Source organism: Pipistrellus kuhlii, unplaced genomic scaffold (assembly GCF_014108245.1).
Source record: "Pipistrellus kuhlii isolate mPipKuh1 unplaced genomic scaffold, mPipKuh1.p scaffold_m20_p_15, whole genome shotgun sequence".
NCBI lineage: Eukaryota > Metazoa > Chordata > Mammalia > Chiroptera > Vespertilionidae > Pipistrellus > Pipistrellus kuhlii.
The window spans coordinates 41,536,621-41,555,618 of NW_023425460.1; the positions used below are offsets into that span (position 1 = coordinate 41,536,621).

Below are 18,998 nucleotides of genomic sequence, written 5' to 3' on the forward strand. Positions count from 1 at the left end.
ACAGCCTCCCTCCCCACCCTCCCTCCCCAGAGCGCCCCGGGGGTTAGCGGGCATCTCTTTCAATTAAGACAACTCCCTGCGTTTAGAATCTGGAGCCTTTATTCAGACACTCTCCTGTGAAATGTTCTGAAGTGAACTGGAGATTTGGCAGAGAAAACTCCCCAGTGAGACGCAGGACTGGGGAGCTAGAAGAATTAAATAGAGAAAATAAGTGAAGAAACGAGCCCATCCAGGTCCACAGAGAGGGTGGACAGGGCCATCCCTCCTGGCCAGGAGGACAGCCCTGGGGGATCCACTCTGAGACACTGTCCCCAAGTCAAAAAGCAAAGCCCATACTGAGTCCAGGACAGAGGGCAGACCTGGGGTTGGGGTTGGGGTTGGGGTTGGGGTTGGGTTGGGATTGGGGTTAGGGTTGGGGTTGGGGCAATGCAGAAAGGCAGGTGGGGAGCCAAGACTGTCCACATTCCCACCGCCCACCAGGGGAGGTCTCCTTTCACCAGCCAGGTCATTCAATGTGTAAGGGGCCCCACTGAGCAATTTTCAGCGATATCCATTCTCTTACCACAGCCAAATTGTCTTTCTCCTACCACTCGAGACTTAAGACCCTTTGAGACTTGGCTCCAGACCACTCTGCCTCCTGCTGACACCTCTCTGCTCCTCTGTCACCTGCTCTATCTGCGCCCACCCACCTCCCCAGGACCACCCTGTGAGCCCCAGGCTGCCTCTGGGACTCCTGCTCCTCTGCCCACCCATCGCTGGCACCTAAATGGGGCCTTTGTACACTTGGTGTTTTCACCCTGAAGCCTTGAGGAGGCAATTCTGGGAGAGAAGAAGGTGAACTTGACCTACACTTGCTCCAAGTCCACCAGGAGCTGAGGCAAACAGCATGGGGCTCCTAGCCTCCTTATTATTTCCCCAGAAGGGACCTTCTGCGATGAGAAGTTACTCATCCACAAAGGCCATCTCTGGTCTAGAAGCATCCAGAGGTGATGTTTCTGTTATGAAACAAAACTATATTGAACCAAATGACACTTCTGCTAGTTCACCATATGATTCAACCTAAAACATTTAGGCAATGCTAAAATAAAGTAACCAGGATCCTTCCTTGGTCCTGCTGAGACGAAGACCAAGCCCAGGCACATGGCACACCTGCCCATCTCTTCTCCCATCACGGCTGGTGCCTCGTGCTCCAGCCACAGCAAGGAGCTTAGTACTAGCACCTTGGACTCTTGGTGCCTTGTTCATGCTGTGCCTCTGTCTGCCTGAAATGCCCCCCCTCCCATCTCTACTGACCAAACCCCTCTCCATTCCTCAAAACCCCAAGTCCCCTTCAGCAAGCCTTCTCTGACCCACAGCTCCACCTCATCAGTTATTCCCTTCTTGGGGCTACATCTGAGTGTTGTAAGGAATTCTATGCATTCACTTCCCACTCTGCATCATAATGTTGTTCATTCATACCTACCCCTAAACCAGGAGAATCCTTGGAAGGCCATGGTAAGGTCCTATTTATCTCTGAGTCACTCAGGTTGCCCACTGAGCTCACAGCTCTCAGTAAATATCTGATGAATGCATTTGGCAGAAGTATCATCTATCACACTGGAAAATGTTGAAACGGATAGAGAAATTTACCAATTCTCTACATTCTGAAATAAATGCATATATCATGTACACTGAGTGGCCAGATTATTATAATCTCTAAATGCATAATAATCTGGCCACTCAGTGTGTGTGTGTGTGTGTGTGTGTGTGTGTGTGTGTGTGTGTTTTTAAAGGCCAGGTGCATGAATTCATGCATGGGTGGGGTCCAGCCAGCCTGGCCAGGGGGAGGGGACATGGGCGGTTGGCTGACCTGCTTGCTGGTCAAACTCCTGGTTGAGTGGACAATTTGCATATTAGCCTTTTATTATATAGGATATACACTGAGTGGCCAGATTATTATGCGTTCAGAGAGCATAATAATCTGGCCACTCAGTGTACAATATATAATATGTAATATGATTTATATAAAGTGTCCCCAAAATATGTATTCACACACTTTGCATCATTATAAAGCCAATATTTAATCAAAAATACATTTCATTCTCAAAACTGAGCTATCCGCTATTATATCTATTTTGGCATATATATTTTTTGGACACCCAGTGTCTATCCCTCAGTAAAATGCTTAGCAATCCTCCATGCAGATTGTGCACTTAACTTTTCACGAACTCTCTCCTGTAATGTCCGTGCAAATGGGCTCCCAGATAACAGTGGACTTTTGCCATTCCGACCTGTATCCTGGACCTCAGTTTCCTTATCTACCAAATGGGTCTACAAGTACCTACTCTTCAACAAGGTTGGCACGAGTGATTACCTACAAACACCTCGCTAGCTGCTTCTCACAGCTCTTGCAACATTGCTTCTCGTTCTCTTGAGGTCTCATGGAGATAGCAACTGGGGATAGGCTTAGAGTTTCAGCCTGGCCACCCCTTTTTCCATTCCAATGCCACCTGCCATGCATCCCTAAGCATGCGAGAACATAATGGGATTCCACGGAGGACTGGCCGGAATTCCCTGATCTCCTGGTATGGCCTTCAAGCGTGTATCTGAAACGCCTATTTCAGGGATCAATGAAACATTTCATAAACGCGGGCTTTAAGAAACCTGCTGGCCTGTTCCTACAAAGAATGGAATCAATACTCGTTTTCATACATTATTCACTGTACACGAGACGGTCAGGGGCCGAGGGCGGCAGCACGGGCGGTCAGCATGGTGCTGCTTGGGCCATTCGGAGGCGCGCGAAGGGACGTGGCGGCAGCAAGGCGGAAGCCGAATGAATAGCGCATTAATTCGCCTCAAAGTGGATCTGACCTCCATATTCCTCCCCTTACCACTAGTGGTAATGCTATTTACATTTTTTCGGGACCAAAAACATGGCCCTAGGCACTTCGCTCTACTGTAGAAACCTTCCATCTCACATGGAAAAGAAATGAAGTTGCTTATTTGAGTTGATAGTTCTGCAGTCTTGCAAGAACGCTTTTAACACTGTGCATGGTCGAGATTTCGGTCGTCGATTAGGAATGCGTCAGAATGCAGGGGTTAAGTATGAAAATAATCGACATCAGCGTGTATGTCAACTCCACAGGCCCTTTTGTCAAACAGGGACTCGGGTGAAAGGCAGGGGAGAAGAAACTGGGAATGAGGAGGGAGCTAAGGGACTGGGTATCTGACCCTTAAATAAACAAGCCCGCCTTGGGCTTAACATCTCAGCCAGGAACAGCAGAAAGGGCATAGGCTTTGGAGATGCAGGAACGAGCTATGAATCTGAACGCTTCCACTCACCAGCTGTGTGGCCCCGAGAAAGTTGCTCAACCTCTCTGAGCTCAGGTGTCCACCTCAGAGATCAGAGATGAGTCCCAGCGGTGGCTGGGGCCCCAAAGGAAGTAATGCCCGGGCAGCGGCTGCCCAGGGCGAGCACTCAGCAGGGGCCCCCGAGGGTTTTCCTCTCCCTACACTTACCTCCCCTTTAATTATTTTTAAAAAATATATTTAATTGATTTATATATATATATATATATATATATATATATATATATATATATATATATATATATATTGTGCACAGAGAGGAATTGAGAGGGACAGAGAGTTGGAAACGTCGATGGGAGAGAAACATGGATCGGCTGCCTCTTGCACACCCCCCACTGGGGATGTGCCTGCAACCAAGGTACATGCCCTTGACCGGAATCAAACCTGGGACCTTTCAGTCCGCAGGCCGACGCTCTATCCACTGAGCCAAACTGGTCCCGACTTATTGACTGTTTTTACAGAGAGGAAGAGAGAGGGATAGAGAGTCAGAAACATCAGTCAGCTGCCTCCTGCATATCCCCCATTGGGAACGCACCACAACCAATGTATATGCCCTTGACTAGAATAGAACCTGGGACCCTTCAGTCTGCAGGCTGACGCTCTATCCACTGAGCCAAACCGGTTTCAGCCATCCCTCTCCCTTAAAGAGAGCGCAGGCTTGGAGATCACTGAGCTTTGGGAGGGATCGGCAGAGTCCCAGAGGGACCTGTGGTTTGACCAAAAACGGGCCATTTGACCAAATGATTAAAAGTCTGTCCTATGCTAATGCTCGAACGGGGCGGACCTTGGGCCAATTTAGTAGGTGTAAATTGCAATTGATTTTCGAAGACATTGCTTGTTCTCTTGCCTTTCCTCAGCTGTGTCACCCTCTCTCACACACAGCTGCCTTTGTCACAGCCAGAGCCATAGGAGACACCTGACAAGGAGGACCTTTTTGAGGCAAAATGTTGACTAATATAGGCATCCACACTCACACACACTGTACATCCATGTATATGTGAGCAGGCAGACACACGAATGTATCTATCTCTGTGTGTATACATGTGTATACTGATGTTCGGAGGGCTCGGTTTTAGAAATAATTCCGCACCACTGTTGCATCCTGCGGTAGGTTTTGCAAATCCCTCTGTGGCTGGAGAGCTCTCCTGAGTCACTTTTATTTTTGCAACAACCTACCTCTTTGAATAAAGATCATACAACAGCACACCCTTAAAAAAATCCGTCCATGCACTCCCCGCCCTGTCTACAGGAGTCCCTGGATATGAAAATGGTTAAAAGATCACAGAAGATTAAAAAAAAAAAAAAAAATCATAAGAATAAAGGTTAACAATAGCCGCCTTCATCCCTAATTTCTGATATGGTGATAGGCCCCTCTCAGAACGTTAATTAGAAAGGAAGGAGAGATGAAAGAAATGCCCGGGGGACATAATAAATTAGCCCCTTATGCAAATCACCCATTCGTTTTCATCACTGACCCAGCTCATGGAGTCTCTAAATTATGGGAAGTGGCTGGCTTCTTTAACGAAAATTCCAGATAAAGGATTGATTTTTTTTTTCTTTTCTTTAATCGGAGGGCTAGGAGGGGGCCTTAAAGCAACAAATAATTTCTCATTTTCCTTGCAGGAAACTCTGAAGGGAGCCAAAAGATATGAAAACCAACGTTCCAGCCACTGGTTTCTGTTGCCAAACAAAGACCTATTAATTAATCTTTGGAAACAATTCCAAACAATGGGCACCGGCTCTGTAACTACAGTGGATGGCTGTGGTTCTCTCCCTAACTGTGTACAAAGTGTGGCATCCTAGAGGGGGCACAGACCTGCCCAGGTAAAGGACCCCTGGAAAGAGGTGGGGGAAATGGGGTTTCAAGGACCCACTTAAAAACACACACACACCTAATTTTACTTGTCATCACTGTCCTAGACAATTTATGTTCTCCCATCCTGGAAATATATGGAATTGTTTTCTTATCAGCCAAAGGCGGGGACTGGACTGGAGTGACCTCCAAAAGTCCCACCGTAGCTCCCATCCACCGATTTTATTTATTTGTAAAACAAACACGGCATTTCCAACCATTTAATTTGTGTAAAATACAATCTTATGACAGGCATTTTGTCTACTGGACTCACTCCTGCCTGTGTTTTTCTCCTTCCTACTCTGTTGTTCATTTCCCTATTTCTTTTTGTGTTATCTTCTTCCCTATATTCAAATGAGATGCTATCAATATATCCTGGTTCAGATTAAGGTATACATTTAATAGATCATGGTTTACAAATGTTATTATAGTATGATAAACTACAAATGCCAAGATCGCAAGTGTCTGAAGAAAATGCTAGAAGGAAAAATGCTAAGTCTCAGAATCATCCAAGGTTCACCAAGCAGGCCCTTGGAGAAGGAAGGAAAAATAAGTTAAAGATGACTCTTGTCCCCTTACCCTTTTTTAAAATAAAAGTTTGGCCCTCAGGAAGGGCAGACACTGGCCCAAGGTCACCCTGCTGGTTAGAGGGGAAAACCGCAAGCCTGACTCTTGGACCCGTGCTCTTTGGATCAAACCATCCTGATTTGATACTTTTCTTTTGAGAATTTGGTACTAAATCACAGAGAAGAACAACAACAACAAAGCACATCCTTTGGAAAGAATAAGCTTCGACAGCAGAAAAATTAAGAGATGGCAGAAAGCAGTACTTCAGAAGACTAAGGAGAAGAAATGAGCACAGGCATACTGGCTATAAATAATTCTGAGCCTTGTAACAATCTTAAGTTCATAGGATTACTTGTCACTCACTGGTGTTTTATGTCCCCTCTCCTGGTAGCGGGGCCTCCAGTCACCCTAGGCGAAATGTTTGGCTGTCTCTACCTTCACAGCCTTCACTGGGGCACAGAGGCCTTTCGCCATGACGACTGAGATACCGGGATGAGCTGCTCTTTTATTCATCAAACTTCGTGAGGCTGACAGCTCGTCATCATATTAACACTGGCCTTTAGGAAGTGGTCAGTGTCTCAAGAAGACAGAAGACCCTTCGGGTCATCGGGTAGGTGATCAGGAAATATGTGTGGAATATGACCCCATTTTTATTTGAAAAAAGAAATACACACACACACACACACATATTTATATAAAGGAAAAAATCTAAAAGGTTCATATCAACCTGTTTACAGCGATTATCTTTGGGAACGGGCCCTGTAGGTGATTTCAATTCATTTTCCTTTTTGACCTGTTTATTGTAATATCTTATTGCTCCGCAATAGAAGTGGATTGCTGAGGGGCGAGACAGGGAGAGAATAAAATCCAAAGGTAGTGGCCTGTGAAAGTGCAATGTCCACGTGCTCAGCCCAGCTCGTGGGGACGGAAGCAGCCCCCAGCTGGGCGGCGTGCCCTGCTCCGGGAGCCGTAATTCTTCCCGCGCCGAGGGGCATCGGAGGGAGATTTATGGGGAGAGGTCAGGAGGATGGGAATCAGTCAAGCTGAGAAGGGAAGGCTGATCACAGGGATCCTTAAGCACAGGAAGAGCTCCCAGCCCGTGACCACCGGCTACGGCCAACTCACCTCTGACCACAGAGCCGAAGGGGCCCGAAGGAACAGGGGGGTCTGAGCAGCGGGGAGACCTTCCACCAAGGGGAGTTAAGACTCACACAGGGTTCTGAAGACTCAGACCTTTCCTCCAGGGCTGGTTAGACAGAGGGTAGGTTTTTCATTTCTTGTCCCAGGTGGCTTATGAGCGGCCTCCCGCAAGCTGGGGGACTGCTATCCTTTTTAGGACATGGAATCATTGTTCTGAGATTGGGGAAGACGGTTTGCTGAAGAGAGCCCCAGCCTTGGAGTCAGGAGCGAGTCAATGGCGAACATGGCATTGGCACAGCATTAAAAAATGACCAAGACTGCCCTAACCGGTCTGGCTCAGTGGATAGAGCACGCTTTGGACTGAAAGGTCTCACATTAAATTCTGGCCAAGGACATGTACCTTGGTTGCGGCACATCCCCAGTAGGGTGTGTGCAGGAGGCAGCTGATCTATTTTTCTCTCTCATCAATGTTTCTGTCTATCCCTCTCCCTTCCTCTCTGTAAAAAAAGCAATAATATATATATATATATATATATTTTTTTTTTAAATGACCAAGACTTATCAAGGACCAACTATGTTCCAGGCATTAGTCTATGTATTTTACATGCTGCATCTTCTATAGGTTGGAGTTACCAACATCCCGTTTTGCATCTGAGGAGCCTGAGGCACAAAAAATGCATGTGACCTGCAAAGTGAGAGCTCAGAGGCACCCGGGCGGATGGAGCTCCAGAGCATATGTTCTTTGTCCAGCACCAGCAGGCACACAGCTGGAGAGTCACGGAGCTGCCGAGACCACGGTTGGGACAGCAGCTGGTCAACCCCGCTTGCTTGGACACAGGGTGGCTGGAGTGCGACTGAAGATCAGTTAATAGAGAAATCTAGGGAGGAAGACTGAAGCCAAGTCACCAAGCTGCTAGGAGAAGACCTGCCAATGAGGGGGCCAGGTGGGATCGGGAGAAACTTCACTCAGAGAGGACAGTAAGAAGGCCAGGGCAGCCGAAACCAGTTTGGCTCAGTGGGTAGAGCATCAACCTGTGGTTCAATTGAGCCTGAGAGGTCCCGGGTTCAATTCCAATCAGGGGCATGTGCCTTGGTTGCGGGCACATCCCCAGTGAGGAGTGTGCAAGAGGCAGCTGATCGATGCTTCTCTCTCATCAATGTTTCTAACTCTCTATCCTTCTCCTTTACTCTCTATAAAAAAATCAATAAAATATATATTTTTTTAAAGAAGAAGAAGAAGGCCATGGCAGAGTTCAAGTGAGAAATAAGACAGGAAAGAGAGAGGGCAGGTAATTTCAGTGGGACTTAGTGATGGGTCCAGCTTTACGCATGAGATGGGAGAAGGGGAGTGGAGATGACCCCAACGCTTTTCACTTAGACAGATCATGCTATGGTCTAAGAGAGGAGATGGGGAAAGGAAGGGTATTAGGAGAAAAGGAGAGAGATGATGAGATCCATTGTATATGTGCTGCATTTGGAGTAACTGAGATACAGCGAGATGGAGTCATCCAGGACTCAGCTGGAAATAACTGGTTCAGAGCCCAAGAGAGGTTGGAATAGGAGGGAAGACACTGAGTCAGTGGTCGGCAAACTCATTAGTCAACAGAGCCAAATATCAACAGTACAACAATTGAAATTTCTTTTGAGAGCCGAAAACCGACTTCTGCGCACGGGCCACAAAGTTTCAATCGCACTGTACCTGCGCACCTACACATGGTATTTTGTGGAAGAGCCACATTCAAGGGGCCAAAGAGCTGCATGTGGCTCGCGGGCCGCAGTTTGCCGACCACTGCTGTAAGTCATGGGTGTAAGTGGAGATTGAGGTCCTGGGAATGGATAAGATTTGTCCAGAGAATACGCAGAACAGAAAGGAGTCACATTGCTTCTCCACTCTGAGCTTCAGTTCTGTAAAAGGAGGGGTCACTTCAGGCCCTTCTTCTCTGATATTCAAATGGCCATGGCTAATGGGATGCCTGCTCAGGTCCAGGAAGGATGCTCCATGCTGAGAAGACACCCAGCCTAATGCACAGGACCTGGGCTTTGCAGTGGGAAAGGCAGACACATAAGTAAGCCCTCTCAGTATGCAGTGATTACCAGCTACCGTAAAGGTAGGAGCAAAATGCAGCCTGCAAGCCTGCTGAGCGGAAGTGCCTGTCAGGGAGAATTGCAGCCTGGCCCTCAGAGATGAAATCTGATCTTGGCCTTGAAGAATCAAGAGAAACTTCCCAAACAGAGGCAAAGCCATGGGCAAAGGTGCAAGAACGTGAATGCACATGAAGTCCGTGGGGAACGGATTGCTCAGGGAGCGTCCGTGGGGAGGAGGTGGTGGGACCAAGCTGGCGTGCTAAGGGGCTTACCATATGCCAGCATAGATAACAAGAGAGATAATTAGTTATCTCAGAGAGCTGAGTGGAAGGGAAAGTGCCACCATACACCCCTAGCAGCTGGTATTTACAAACCTTCCTGTCATCATGATCTGACATGACAGCCAATGACCTCATAAGGCTCCTCTTCAACGTGTAAAAAAACTTTCCGAAAGTTTTTTTTTAATAGTGACATAAATATGATGGAACATTATAACAGAAATACTACCTATGGCTAATGATTTGTAGCATCATTCAGGGGGGAAAAAGGAGCCAGATTCAAAACAGAGTTTAGAGGCTTCTCATCCTAGAGCAATCCATTCCTTGGGAACAGATCTCAAGATTCCCAGGCTTCCTGGGAAGGTCTAAGCCACGCCAAGGACCTGGGAGAAATAACCACAGAGCCAGAAGCTGGAACTTTGTCTTCCACTGAATCAGGTTGAGGCTGTTCAGATCCTAACATCACTCTGTCCCCGGGACCTATCCACTTGATTCTTATTTGCAATTCCACCAACTTCTATTATATCCTAAGAAGGTCTTGCATCTCTTGACTCTTCTCTACATAACCCAACCTCCCGATCAATACTTCCAAACCTCAAAGCCCTCTTTTCTGCCGGCTGCCCATGGAGGTGCTTACATCCTCCCCCTGAGATCCTCTCGTCCTCAGGCTTTCTTTCGTCCTCTAACTTTCAAAATCTCTCTCTGCTTTGTCTCTCCCTCCAGAGAGTCCAAAAGCACTGCCAACAAGTTCATCTTCCTTTCAAAGCACTATTTACTTCTTGCTGTTTCTTGAACTTCCGTGAATAAGAAAATACAAGGCAGAATGAAGGTGAAAGAGCTGAGAGGCACAGCTGCTGGAAACGTGGATGTGAAACACCTGTGGTGGCTCCTCTGCAGCCCTCTCTTGGCCCTCAGACACTGGTCTGGGCTCTCTCTCCTCCTCCAACACGCTCTTGCACTGGCTCACTTTTTCCTTTGTGCACTCCCTCTCACTGCCTGATTCTTCATATCCGAGATCCCTATAAACCACTCCGGCATCAACCCATAGTACAGGCACTGGCTGGGGCCCTCTAAAGTGCCTGAGAGGCGGAGATTTGAAGATGGCAGCGCAGGTAAACACCTGTACTTGCTGCCTCCCACAGCTACATCAGAATTACAACTGAAATACAGAACAATCATCATCCAGAATCGTTGGAAAGCAGGCTGAATGGAAGCCCTACAACTAGAAAAAAAAGAAAGCACACTGAGACTGGTAGGAGGTGAAGAGGTGCAGAAGGGCGAGTCCAGCACCCACATGGGGCCACTTTTTTAATTGGGAGGGAGATGGTCTCTGTGGAGGCCACCTGGAGGAGCAAGGAATCCCAGCTCCACAACAGACCCCCAGTCCAGGGTCCCAGAACTGGGAAAAGAAGTCCCTTTGGGCAGTAAGAACTACGGGCTGTAAGAACCAGTAAAAACCAGTGCAGATTGGGGCTCATTGACAGAGGCTGCTGGAGACCCAACTGTTCCTCTTAAAAAGCCGACACCACAAACTGAACTTAAAGGTCCCACTTCCTCTGAGCCTCCAGCACCAGGCTCTGGGGAACGCAGACATATACACAAGGAGGTACTGGATTGCCTGGTATCATGGCAGGAACTCAGGGGCAGCTTTCTCCCAGGTCACATAGGGCTAGCTGGCAGCCATTTATGTTTGCTCTGCCCTGGTGATTCCCTAAGACCCAGCCTCATCCAGTTTACAATCCCACCCTATGTGTAGCGGCTTTTGCATATAAATGGCCTGTGCTTGCTCAGGCTGAAACCTGTAAAACAAGCTGCAGATGGGTCGGGGAGCCCAAAACCTATCAATAAAAGACCCACGACCCAGCACCACCAGCAGCCTGCCTTGCTTCATAGTTGGGCCTCATCTGGGCACTTCCAAACCCAATACAAAGAGAAGGAATCTGCACATCTCTCTGTAGTTCTTGTTGGTTGGCCCCAGACAGTGGCTGACTTTGCACATCCCTGGAGACCCAAAAGCCAGTATACGCACTGTTCAGTGTCAAACCATACCAGATTACAACTCTACAAATCCATAAGTGACACACTCAAGGGGCAGATTCAGTGAGCACCAAAGCCCCACTGAAGCAAGTCCTGCTCCACAGCAGCTCTCCCACTGTAGTCACAGATGGTCCTCACAGCCAATTAGTCTAGAGGTCAATTCCTCCCAGTGACACCAACAGCAATCAAGTTTCAACTACAACCAGACTGTGCTCACAGCCCACAAAGGGGTGCACTTAGAACTCCCAGCTCAGGTGACTGGGGAGTCTGACCCACTGGACTCTATAGGACACCCAGCACACAAGGCCACTCTAAAAACTCAAGGAGACATAGCAGCTCTACCCAATACATAGGGAAACAACCAAAATACAGGTACAAAGGAACATATCACAAATGAAAGAAATGAAAGAAAGCAAAATACTGGATATAGAATTCAAAATCATGGTTATTAGGTTACTCAATAATTTTCTAGAAACCTCCAAAAAATGGAAAAGGACTAGTCAGAAATTAAACATAAACTGACTGAAATAAAGAATAATATACAGGATCAAACAGTAGAGTAGTAGATTCTAAGAATCAAATCAATGATTTGCAATGTGAGGAAGCAAAAAACACCCAACTAGAAGAGCAAAAAAGAAAAAATAACCCAAAAATATGAAAATAGTGTAAGGAGCCTGTGGGAAAACTTCAAGTGTTTCAGCATTCACATTATGGGGGGGGGGGGGAGTTGCTAGAAAAAGAGAGAAAGCAAGTATTAAAAACCTATTTGAAGAAATAATGACAGAAAACTTTCCCTACCTGTTGAAAGAAATAGACTTATAAGTCCTGGAAGCACAGAGAGTCCCAAACAAGAGGAACCCAAGAGGACCACACCAAGACACATCATAATTAAAATGCCAAGAGCAAAAGACAAAGAGAGAATCTTAAAAGCAGCAAGAGAGAAGCAATTAGTTCTCTACAAAGGAATACCCATATGACTGTCAGCTGATTTCTCAAGAGAAATTATGGCCAAAAGGGTGTGGCAAGAAATATTCAAAGTGATGAAGAGCAAGAACCTACAAACAAGATTATTCTACTCAACAAAGCTCACTCAAAATTGAAGGTCAGATAAAGAGCTTCACAGACAAGAAAAAGCTAAAGTAGTCATTACCACCAAGCCAGTATTATATAAAATGTTGAAGGGTATTCTTTAAGAGGAAGAAAAAGAAAAAGATAACAAATATGAACAACAATATGACAACAAATACATACCTATCAACAACAGCATCTAAAAATAAAAATAAATGAGTAAGGAAACTAGTAATGACCAGAAACTGGTGAATAAAATAGAATCAGAGGCACGGGAATGGAACGATTCTCAGATGGAAAGGGTATGGGGGTGTGGGAAGAGATTAAACTAAGATCTTATAGGCACATATGCATTACCTATGGACACGGACAATAGGATGGAGAAGGCCTGGGTGGAGGGAGGCATAGGAGGGAGAAAAAAGAGAGACATCTGTAATAATCTCAACAATAAAGGTGTTTTTTTAAGTGCCTGAGAGGCCAAACGTTTCTGTTATGCCATTTCCACAAGAGTGGTCCCCCCAATCTCCCACCACAGTTCTCCCTGACTAGGCTGCCTCATTTCCCTTCTGCAGCTCAGGCTTCAGGACAAATGACAGCTTGACCTCCATGTGACCTTTTAACTGGTGATGGAGTAAACAATGGCGAAGTTGACTGGGTTTTGAGGAGTCGAAAGAAAATGGAAACTCAAGAACGTCAAACATGTCTTGCTCAGTGAGAGATTCAGCTCACACTTAATGTATGTGGATAAACATTCCCTTCACATGGGGCAGGGAAAACCAAATATGGAAACTCTGACAGCTGCCATATCTGCAAAAGGCAGAGGCCCTGTTGTCCTGGTTTCCTCCGAGAGATTTTTCAAGACAGAAGAGATGTTCTAGAAACTCAGATTCAAGCCAGGAAACACAACATTTATCATCCTGCAACTCTGTCCTTCTCCATCCTACCAACGCCAAGCTGGGTAATATGCATTATTCAATGACTTAAACCCTCTCAGCGCTCCATTTGGCTGTCCTACACCCTCTTAAAGCCCAGAGTCACTGTCAGAAGTCAAAGCTCATTAATGCTGGAACCTAAATTCAATGCCCTTGAGAGACAAAATGTAGTTCTAGACAAAGCCTTCCGGGCTCTGATTAATTCATCATGACTCCTGGGTTCTCACAGGCCAGGTCTCACACTCAGGGTCGCATTTGCTATGAAAAGACACTTGGTGAGGGGAGGGATCCAAAAGCGAATGAATAAAACCTGGTCAGGGCAGAAGAATCTCCTGTACTCATCAAAGACATGCAGATGCACCAGTGGTGTCTGAGAATGACCCAGCCACATGGAGTGTGTCATGAAGCCAAGGACTGCAAAGGCAATGCAAGAGCACAGTGGAGACATTCTAGACGTGGCCTTGATCTTCTCTCAGAATCATGGACTGTCAGGACTGGAGATTATTCGCTCCCATGGCCTCATTATACCAAGAGGAGAGAGATCCAGAGAGGGAAAATGAATCTGTTAAAGTCCCATAGCAGTTCTGAAATTATAACCCCAATGGCCCTTCCTCCTTCCCCCTGCTTTCCTCTCACTGTGCATGGGAAGGTCCATATACTTCCAGGTATCAGGACAAAGACTGAGAGGTAACACACCCCTGGGTAGACAGCAGGCAAAGGCACTGCTCTTCAAAGGCACTAGGAAGGCTCTGGTTTGTGCTGCTCAATGGTTAGAGAGTCAGCCGTGCACTGAAAAATCATGGGTTCTATTCCCAGTCAAGGTCACATACTGAGGTACAGGTTCAGACTCGAGCCCTCAGGTCAGGGCATCTGCAGGAGGCAATGTCTCTCCCATACAGATGTTTCTCTCTCTTTCTCTCTCCCTCCCTCCCTTCCCCACCTTCCCTTCTACTCTTTCTTAAAAAATAAAAAATAAAAAATAAAATAAAAAAATAAAAATCAATGGAAAAACTATCCTCAGGGGAGGATTAACAAAACAAAACATAAAAAGCACTTGGAAGGCCAAGTTCACTTCTGGTATCCCAACTACCACAACCCATCCTAGTTCCTACAGACCTGATCCCAAATACCTGTCCTGTCTGGGCCAAGGGGACAGAGAGCATTAGTAGGGATTTAGAATGAAAATTTTTGACATTCTCCAGGATAACGTATGAATGCCTGATACTAAACTTATACTCACATATCTTATTCCAACACACACACACACACACACACACACACTTTTCCTCTGAACCAAAGAAAAGACAGAATAATGTAGAGGAGTCCTTCGAAAGATTCATGAGCATCTGAAGCACCAAGCCCAGAGTTCTTCTTGAAATGAAAATTTTGATTCAGTAGATCTGGGCTAGCGCTCGAGATTCCACCCTTTTCACCACCTCCCACGTGACCCTGGGGCTGGTTCTGAGGCCCACACACTGCGTAGCGAGGGCAGACATTCCACAAACCTTTTTTCCTCAACATTTCCTATTCTTGGAACCAAACAAATGGGGGTTTAAATTCTGGTTTTTCCACTTAGGAGCTTTGTGATTCTTGGACTGGGTTTCCTAACCTCACACTGCCTCAACGGCCTCATCTCTAAAATGGAAACAAGATTACCTAAGAAACACCTGATGATGATTATGTAAGATAATGAGGCGAAAATTTTAACAGGCATAGTATAATAAGGGCTTGATGAATGTCCCTTGCTGGCTACCTCTAAGATTCATGAAGGCAGGGACATCTGTCTGGCTCCTTGCCAAAACCTAATGGCTAGGACATAGTAGGTGCTCAATGGATGTTTGTGAATGAGTACGTGTATCTCCAATACACCCGCCCCCGAGCTCAATATTTACACACTCCCGTGGTTTTATGGTTTTCTGTACAGAAACAAAAAGCATAGAACACCAGCACACTCTCACCAGCAACAAACCATCGTCTCATAGAATCAAATCCAACACTAACCACGCGGCATAACCACGGACAACATATCATTTGTGATGGCTCTGTGTATACTTGAGGGAGATGCCTTCACAGTAAACAAATACAGACAACATCAGTCCGAAGCCTGTACATCACGAAGAGAGATTACTGCCTCACTCATTATTTATGTGGATGTCTGAATGCAGACGTTATAGCAACTTAATTCTCAATGTAGGTTGATTTCCAAGCCAAACGTAGAATTGCAAGGACAGTCAAAACAAGCCCTGGGTAGCAAGGCTACTTTGTATAAGGCCACCGGGGCAGTAACACAGGATCTCACATATGCACACACACTGGCTCGGGAAAAATTACAGACAAAAGAACTGTTAACAAATGGGAGAGCTTAATCTTCTAAAGCAAAGGCAGACAAATGAATAGATCCAAAATTCTTCAACAATCTCAGATGATCCTCAGACATCTCATAAAGTAAGCGGCATCGTTTACACAGATCCCGTTTCAGGGAGGCACTGTGTCTGAAGCATAAAGAAGAGAATACTATTGCCACCTACAGACAGAGCCCGCACTCCCTCTGCAAGAGACGGCCAATGGTATTTCAGCGTGGGGAGGGGGGGGGGTGGAATTCAACCAAGTCACCTCCCTCAACCCCTTCCAAACCACCACGCCACATTACTTCATTTAGAATTACTTTCAAGCCATACAATCACGTCTAGTCATTCTGCCTCTTCATTATCAGCATCCTATTTCTAATTTCCCAGAAACACTGCGCCATTCAAACACCTCTTCACACACTGTTGGAGGGCCGAAGGGAATGCGAGCCAGCGGATCTCACACAGGCGAGGGCCCCTGAGTAGAAGCTTAAATCTGCTTACCAGGTATGAAGGGGACCACCCGGAATATATCGGACAACCTGCTGTTGACTGGTTCGTACGGGGAATCTTCCAGCAGATCATTTCCTAAAAACAACAGGAAGATGGGGCTCAGATCTGGAGCACAGACATATCCCAGGCCTGAATCTGAATTCTAATTATGTTATGATTGTGTAACAAAAGGATGCTGAAACTTTCAAAGACTTCAAATGCCTCTATTTGGCTCTGCTTGTTTTGTTTTGTTTTGTTTTTTCATTCCCTCTGCCTTTGTTGTCCTGGCTCTCCCCAGAGTGCCATGAAAACACAGAAGAGCAGCCCAGCCTGATTTTGCCAGAACACTCTCCCACTTCTGCAAAGGAATGAGATCAGAGAGGAAGAAACCAGTGATGTCACGTGTCTCTCTCCCCCTCCCCTCCAGGAGCCAATGGGAGACAGGTGACTCAAAGGAGGCCCCCCATTCATTCTTTTGCTCCAGAAGCATGGCATGTGGTCAGAGAGCGGGTGCCCTAGCTGTTCATCAGTCAGTGCTGGAAACTGGTTGTCATCGGTTGGTTCTGGAGGGAAGCGGTAGCTGATAGGCCAATTCTGTGTGTTACAAATTTCAGAGGTGACCTCTCCGTGGAGAGGGAACGCAGGGGATGTCTGCGTTGGGTTTACACACACGAGCCACATCTGTCAAAGTGGATGTCTGTGGGCCTTGTCCCGCTCAGAGCCGCATCCATGTTAACCAGGGTTGAACCACACCAGCTGGTCCCAGACTCAACTAATCTAAGATGACAAATGGATTTTCCCACCTCAGCCTTTGATCAGTTGGAACAGGGAATGGGGGAGGGTAGAGATAGAATAGATTCTGCAGGGCCTTTAACACTTCATTCTTTCTCTTCGGTCAGAATAGACCGAAGGACAGAATAAAGGGGGCAACTCCAGGGAGGACACAGGGCCAGTCTGAATGATTATTCTGTGAAGCCAACTCTCCTTACAGACAAGTGGCCCGTCCCTAGGGTGGCCTTGAATGGGGTCCCTCCTACTGGAAGCTCTGACCAGGTTTCAAAGATGTCAGCGGGGGTCCCCGGGGGCCCCCCTCACTCCATGATGGGTTTTCCAACAACCAGGCCCCAACAGTACAGCTGGGCAGGCAGCAACTGCCAGCTGCTGCAGCCCCTGAGGGAGGGCCCATGCAAGGTCCTCACTCTGCAGCTGGGAGGAGGGTGAGAGATGAGGTCAGCCAGACCCCGGCGAGGGGCCCAGCCAAGCCTGGAGGGTGGGGGAGGGCAGACAGGAGGTGGGCGCGTACCCTGCAGGCTCTGGTACATGCTCCAGTAGATGCGCAGGCAGTTCTTCTCCTTCTTCATGCCGCGCTTGCAGCGGCAGTTGTAAAGCGACTTCTGCTTGAGGGCCTCCATGGCGCTGCGGCACTCGTCCTTGGCCTCCAGGCCGGACGCGAGGCTGAAGTTGGTCTCCTTGCCCGCCACGCACTGCCTCAGCGTGCGGTACTTGGTGCTGCAGCTCTGCTCCTTCAGGCACTGGTCGCTGGCTTTCACGCAGTCCAGGCGGTCGCCGCCGCTCACCTCCGCCGACAGCAGCACGTCTGGGGGGCAGGGGGAGGATGGGGGAGGCGTGAGCGCGGCCAGGCGGGACCGGGGTCCCACCCCCGGGAGGGCGCGAGCCGGACCAGGCTCTGGGGCGCCCTGCGGGGGGAGCCCCCACCACACCCGGGAGCCCGCTCTCCCGCCCTGGGACCTCCTGTTGCCCGGGTCTCCCCCGACCCGGTCCCGCCCTCCAAGACCCAGAGGCTTTGCAGGCTTTTCGGGGTGCCGGCCCCGCAGCCCCGGGCAGACCGGCCCCAGCCCTGGAGCCGGGGGATGGGGAGCGGGGGGGAGGGGGGAGAGCAGGAGCGGCGGGCACCCGGCCCCGCGGCCCGCCCGGCGGGGAGCACGGGGATGCTTGCTGCTCCGGGAAAAAGTTTTCCTCCCAAGTTTGTCTCCCGGCCCCGTGCACGCCTCCACCCCACCTGCCCGCCGCGCCCCTGCGAGCTCCCCGGGACGTCCCGGGGTGGCGGGTCCCAGGCGGGAGGGCACCCCTTTATTCCACCAAGGCCAGGCCATGGGAACCACAGGCATTCAGGACCCAGCACGGGCGGCTGCGGGCCGGTGCGCGCCGACACCCCTCCCCAGCCTGGGGCGCCGGAGATCCCAGGAGCCCCCTCCCCAAAACGGAACTTGCCTTCCCCCATCCCCCGCCACACACATACACCCACATCCCGCACCCCGCGCCCGAGGACCCCGGGGGAGACCCCGCGGGCCGGACGCCGGCGGCAGCCTCGACTTACCCAGCAGCGGCAGCGCCAAGTACAGCGTCGCCAGGAACATGGTGCCGGCGCGCGGCTGGTCCCCTTCGCCGAGAACGCCGACCGCCGTCCGGTCCGGGGCTCAGCAGGCAGCGGTGCCCGGGCGCCCCGCGGCCAGCTCCATCCAGGGGCTCCGCCGTCTGCCGGGCGCCGGGGCGGGGGCTCGGGGCTGGGGGCTCGGGGCTCGGGGCTGGGGGCTCGGTCCGGTCCGGCCGCCTGGAAGGAGGGAGAGGCGCTGTGCAATGAGCCCGAGCTCTCCTCTCCCCGGAGCCACCGCCGCCGCTCCGCCTCCTCCGCTCCCGCCGGGCGGACTCTCCGGACGGAGCCCGGCGCGGGGCCCACCCTCCGCGGTCCGGGCGCCGGGAGGGGGCGCGGGGGGGGGGGCGTGCGTTCCGGGGAGCCTCCCGCACCCGCGGAGGAGGGGCTCAGAGGTCGGACGCGGCTCCCAAAGTCCAAGGGGAGTCTATCGGGTCCAAGGCTGGGCGCCGGCGGATCAAT

At 49.1% G+C, this 18,998-nt stretch overlaps 1 protein-coding gene across 2 annotated transcripts in view; it reads right to left on the reverse strand.

Annotated features, from left to right (window-relative positions):
• Positions 1-18,652, reverse strand: part of GFRA1 (GDNF family receptor alpha 1) — a 184,879-nt gene extending 166,227 nt beyond the window's left edge. For both annotated transcript variants that reach the window (XM_036439168.2, XM_036439167.2), the window contains exons 1-3: positions 18,483-18,652; positions 17,448-17,741; positions 16,157-16,240 (exon numbers count right to left, since the gene is read on the reverse strand). In XM_036439168.2, the coding sequence (XP_036295061.1) occupies positions 16,157-16,240; positions 17,448-17,741; positions 18,483-18,522 (418 nt within the window). In that variant the 5' untranslated portion in view covers positions 18,523-18,652. The remainder of the gene's footprint in view (positions 1-16,156; positions 16,241-17,447; positions 17,742-18,482) is intronic.
• Between the last annotated feature and the right edge of the window lie 346 nt (positions 18,653-18,998).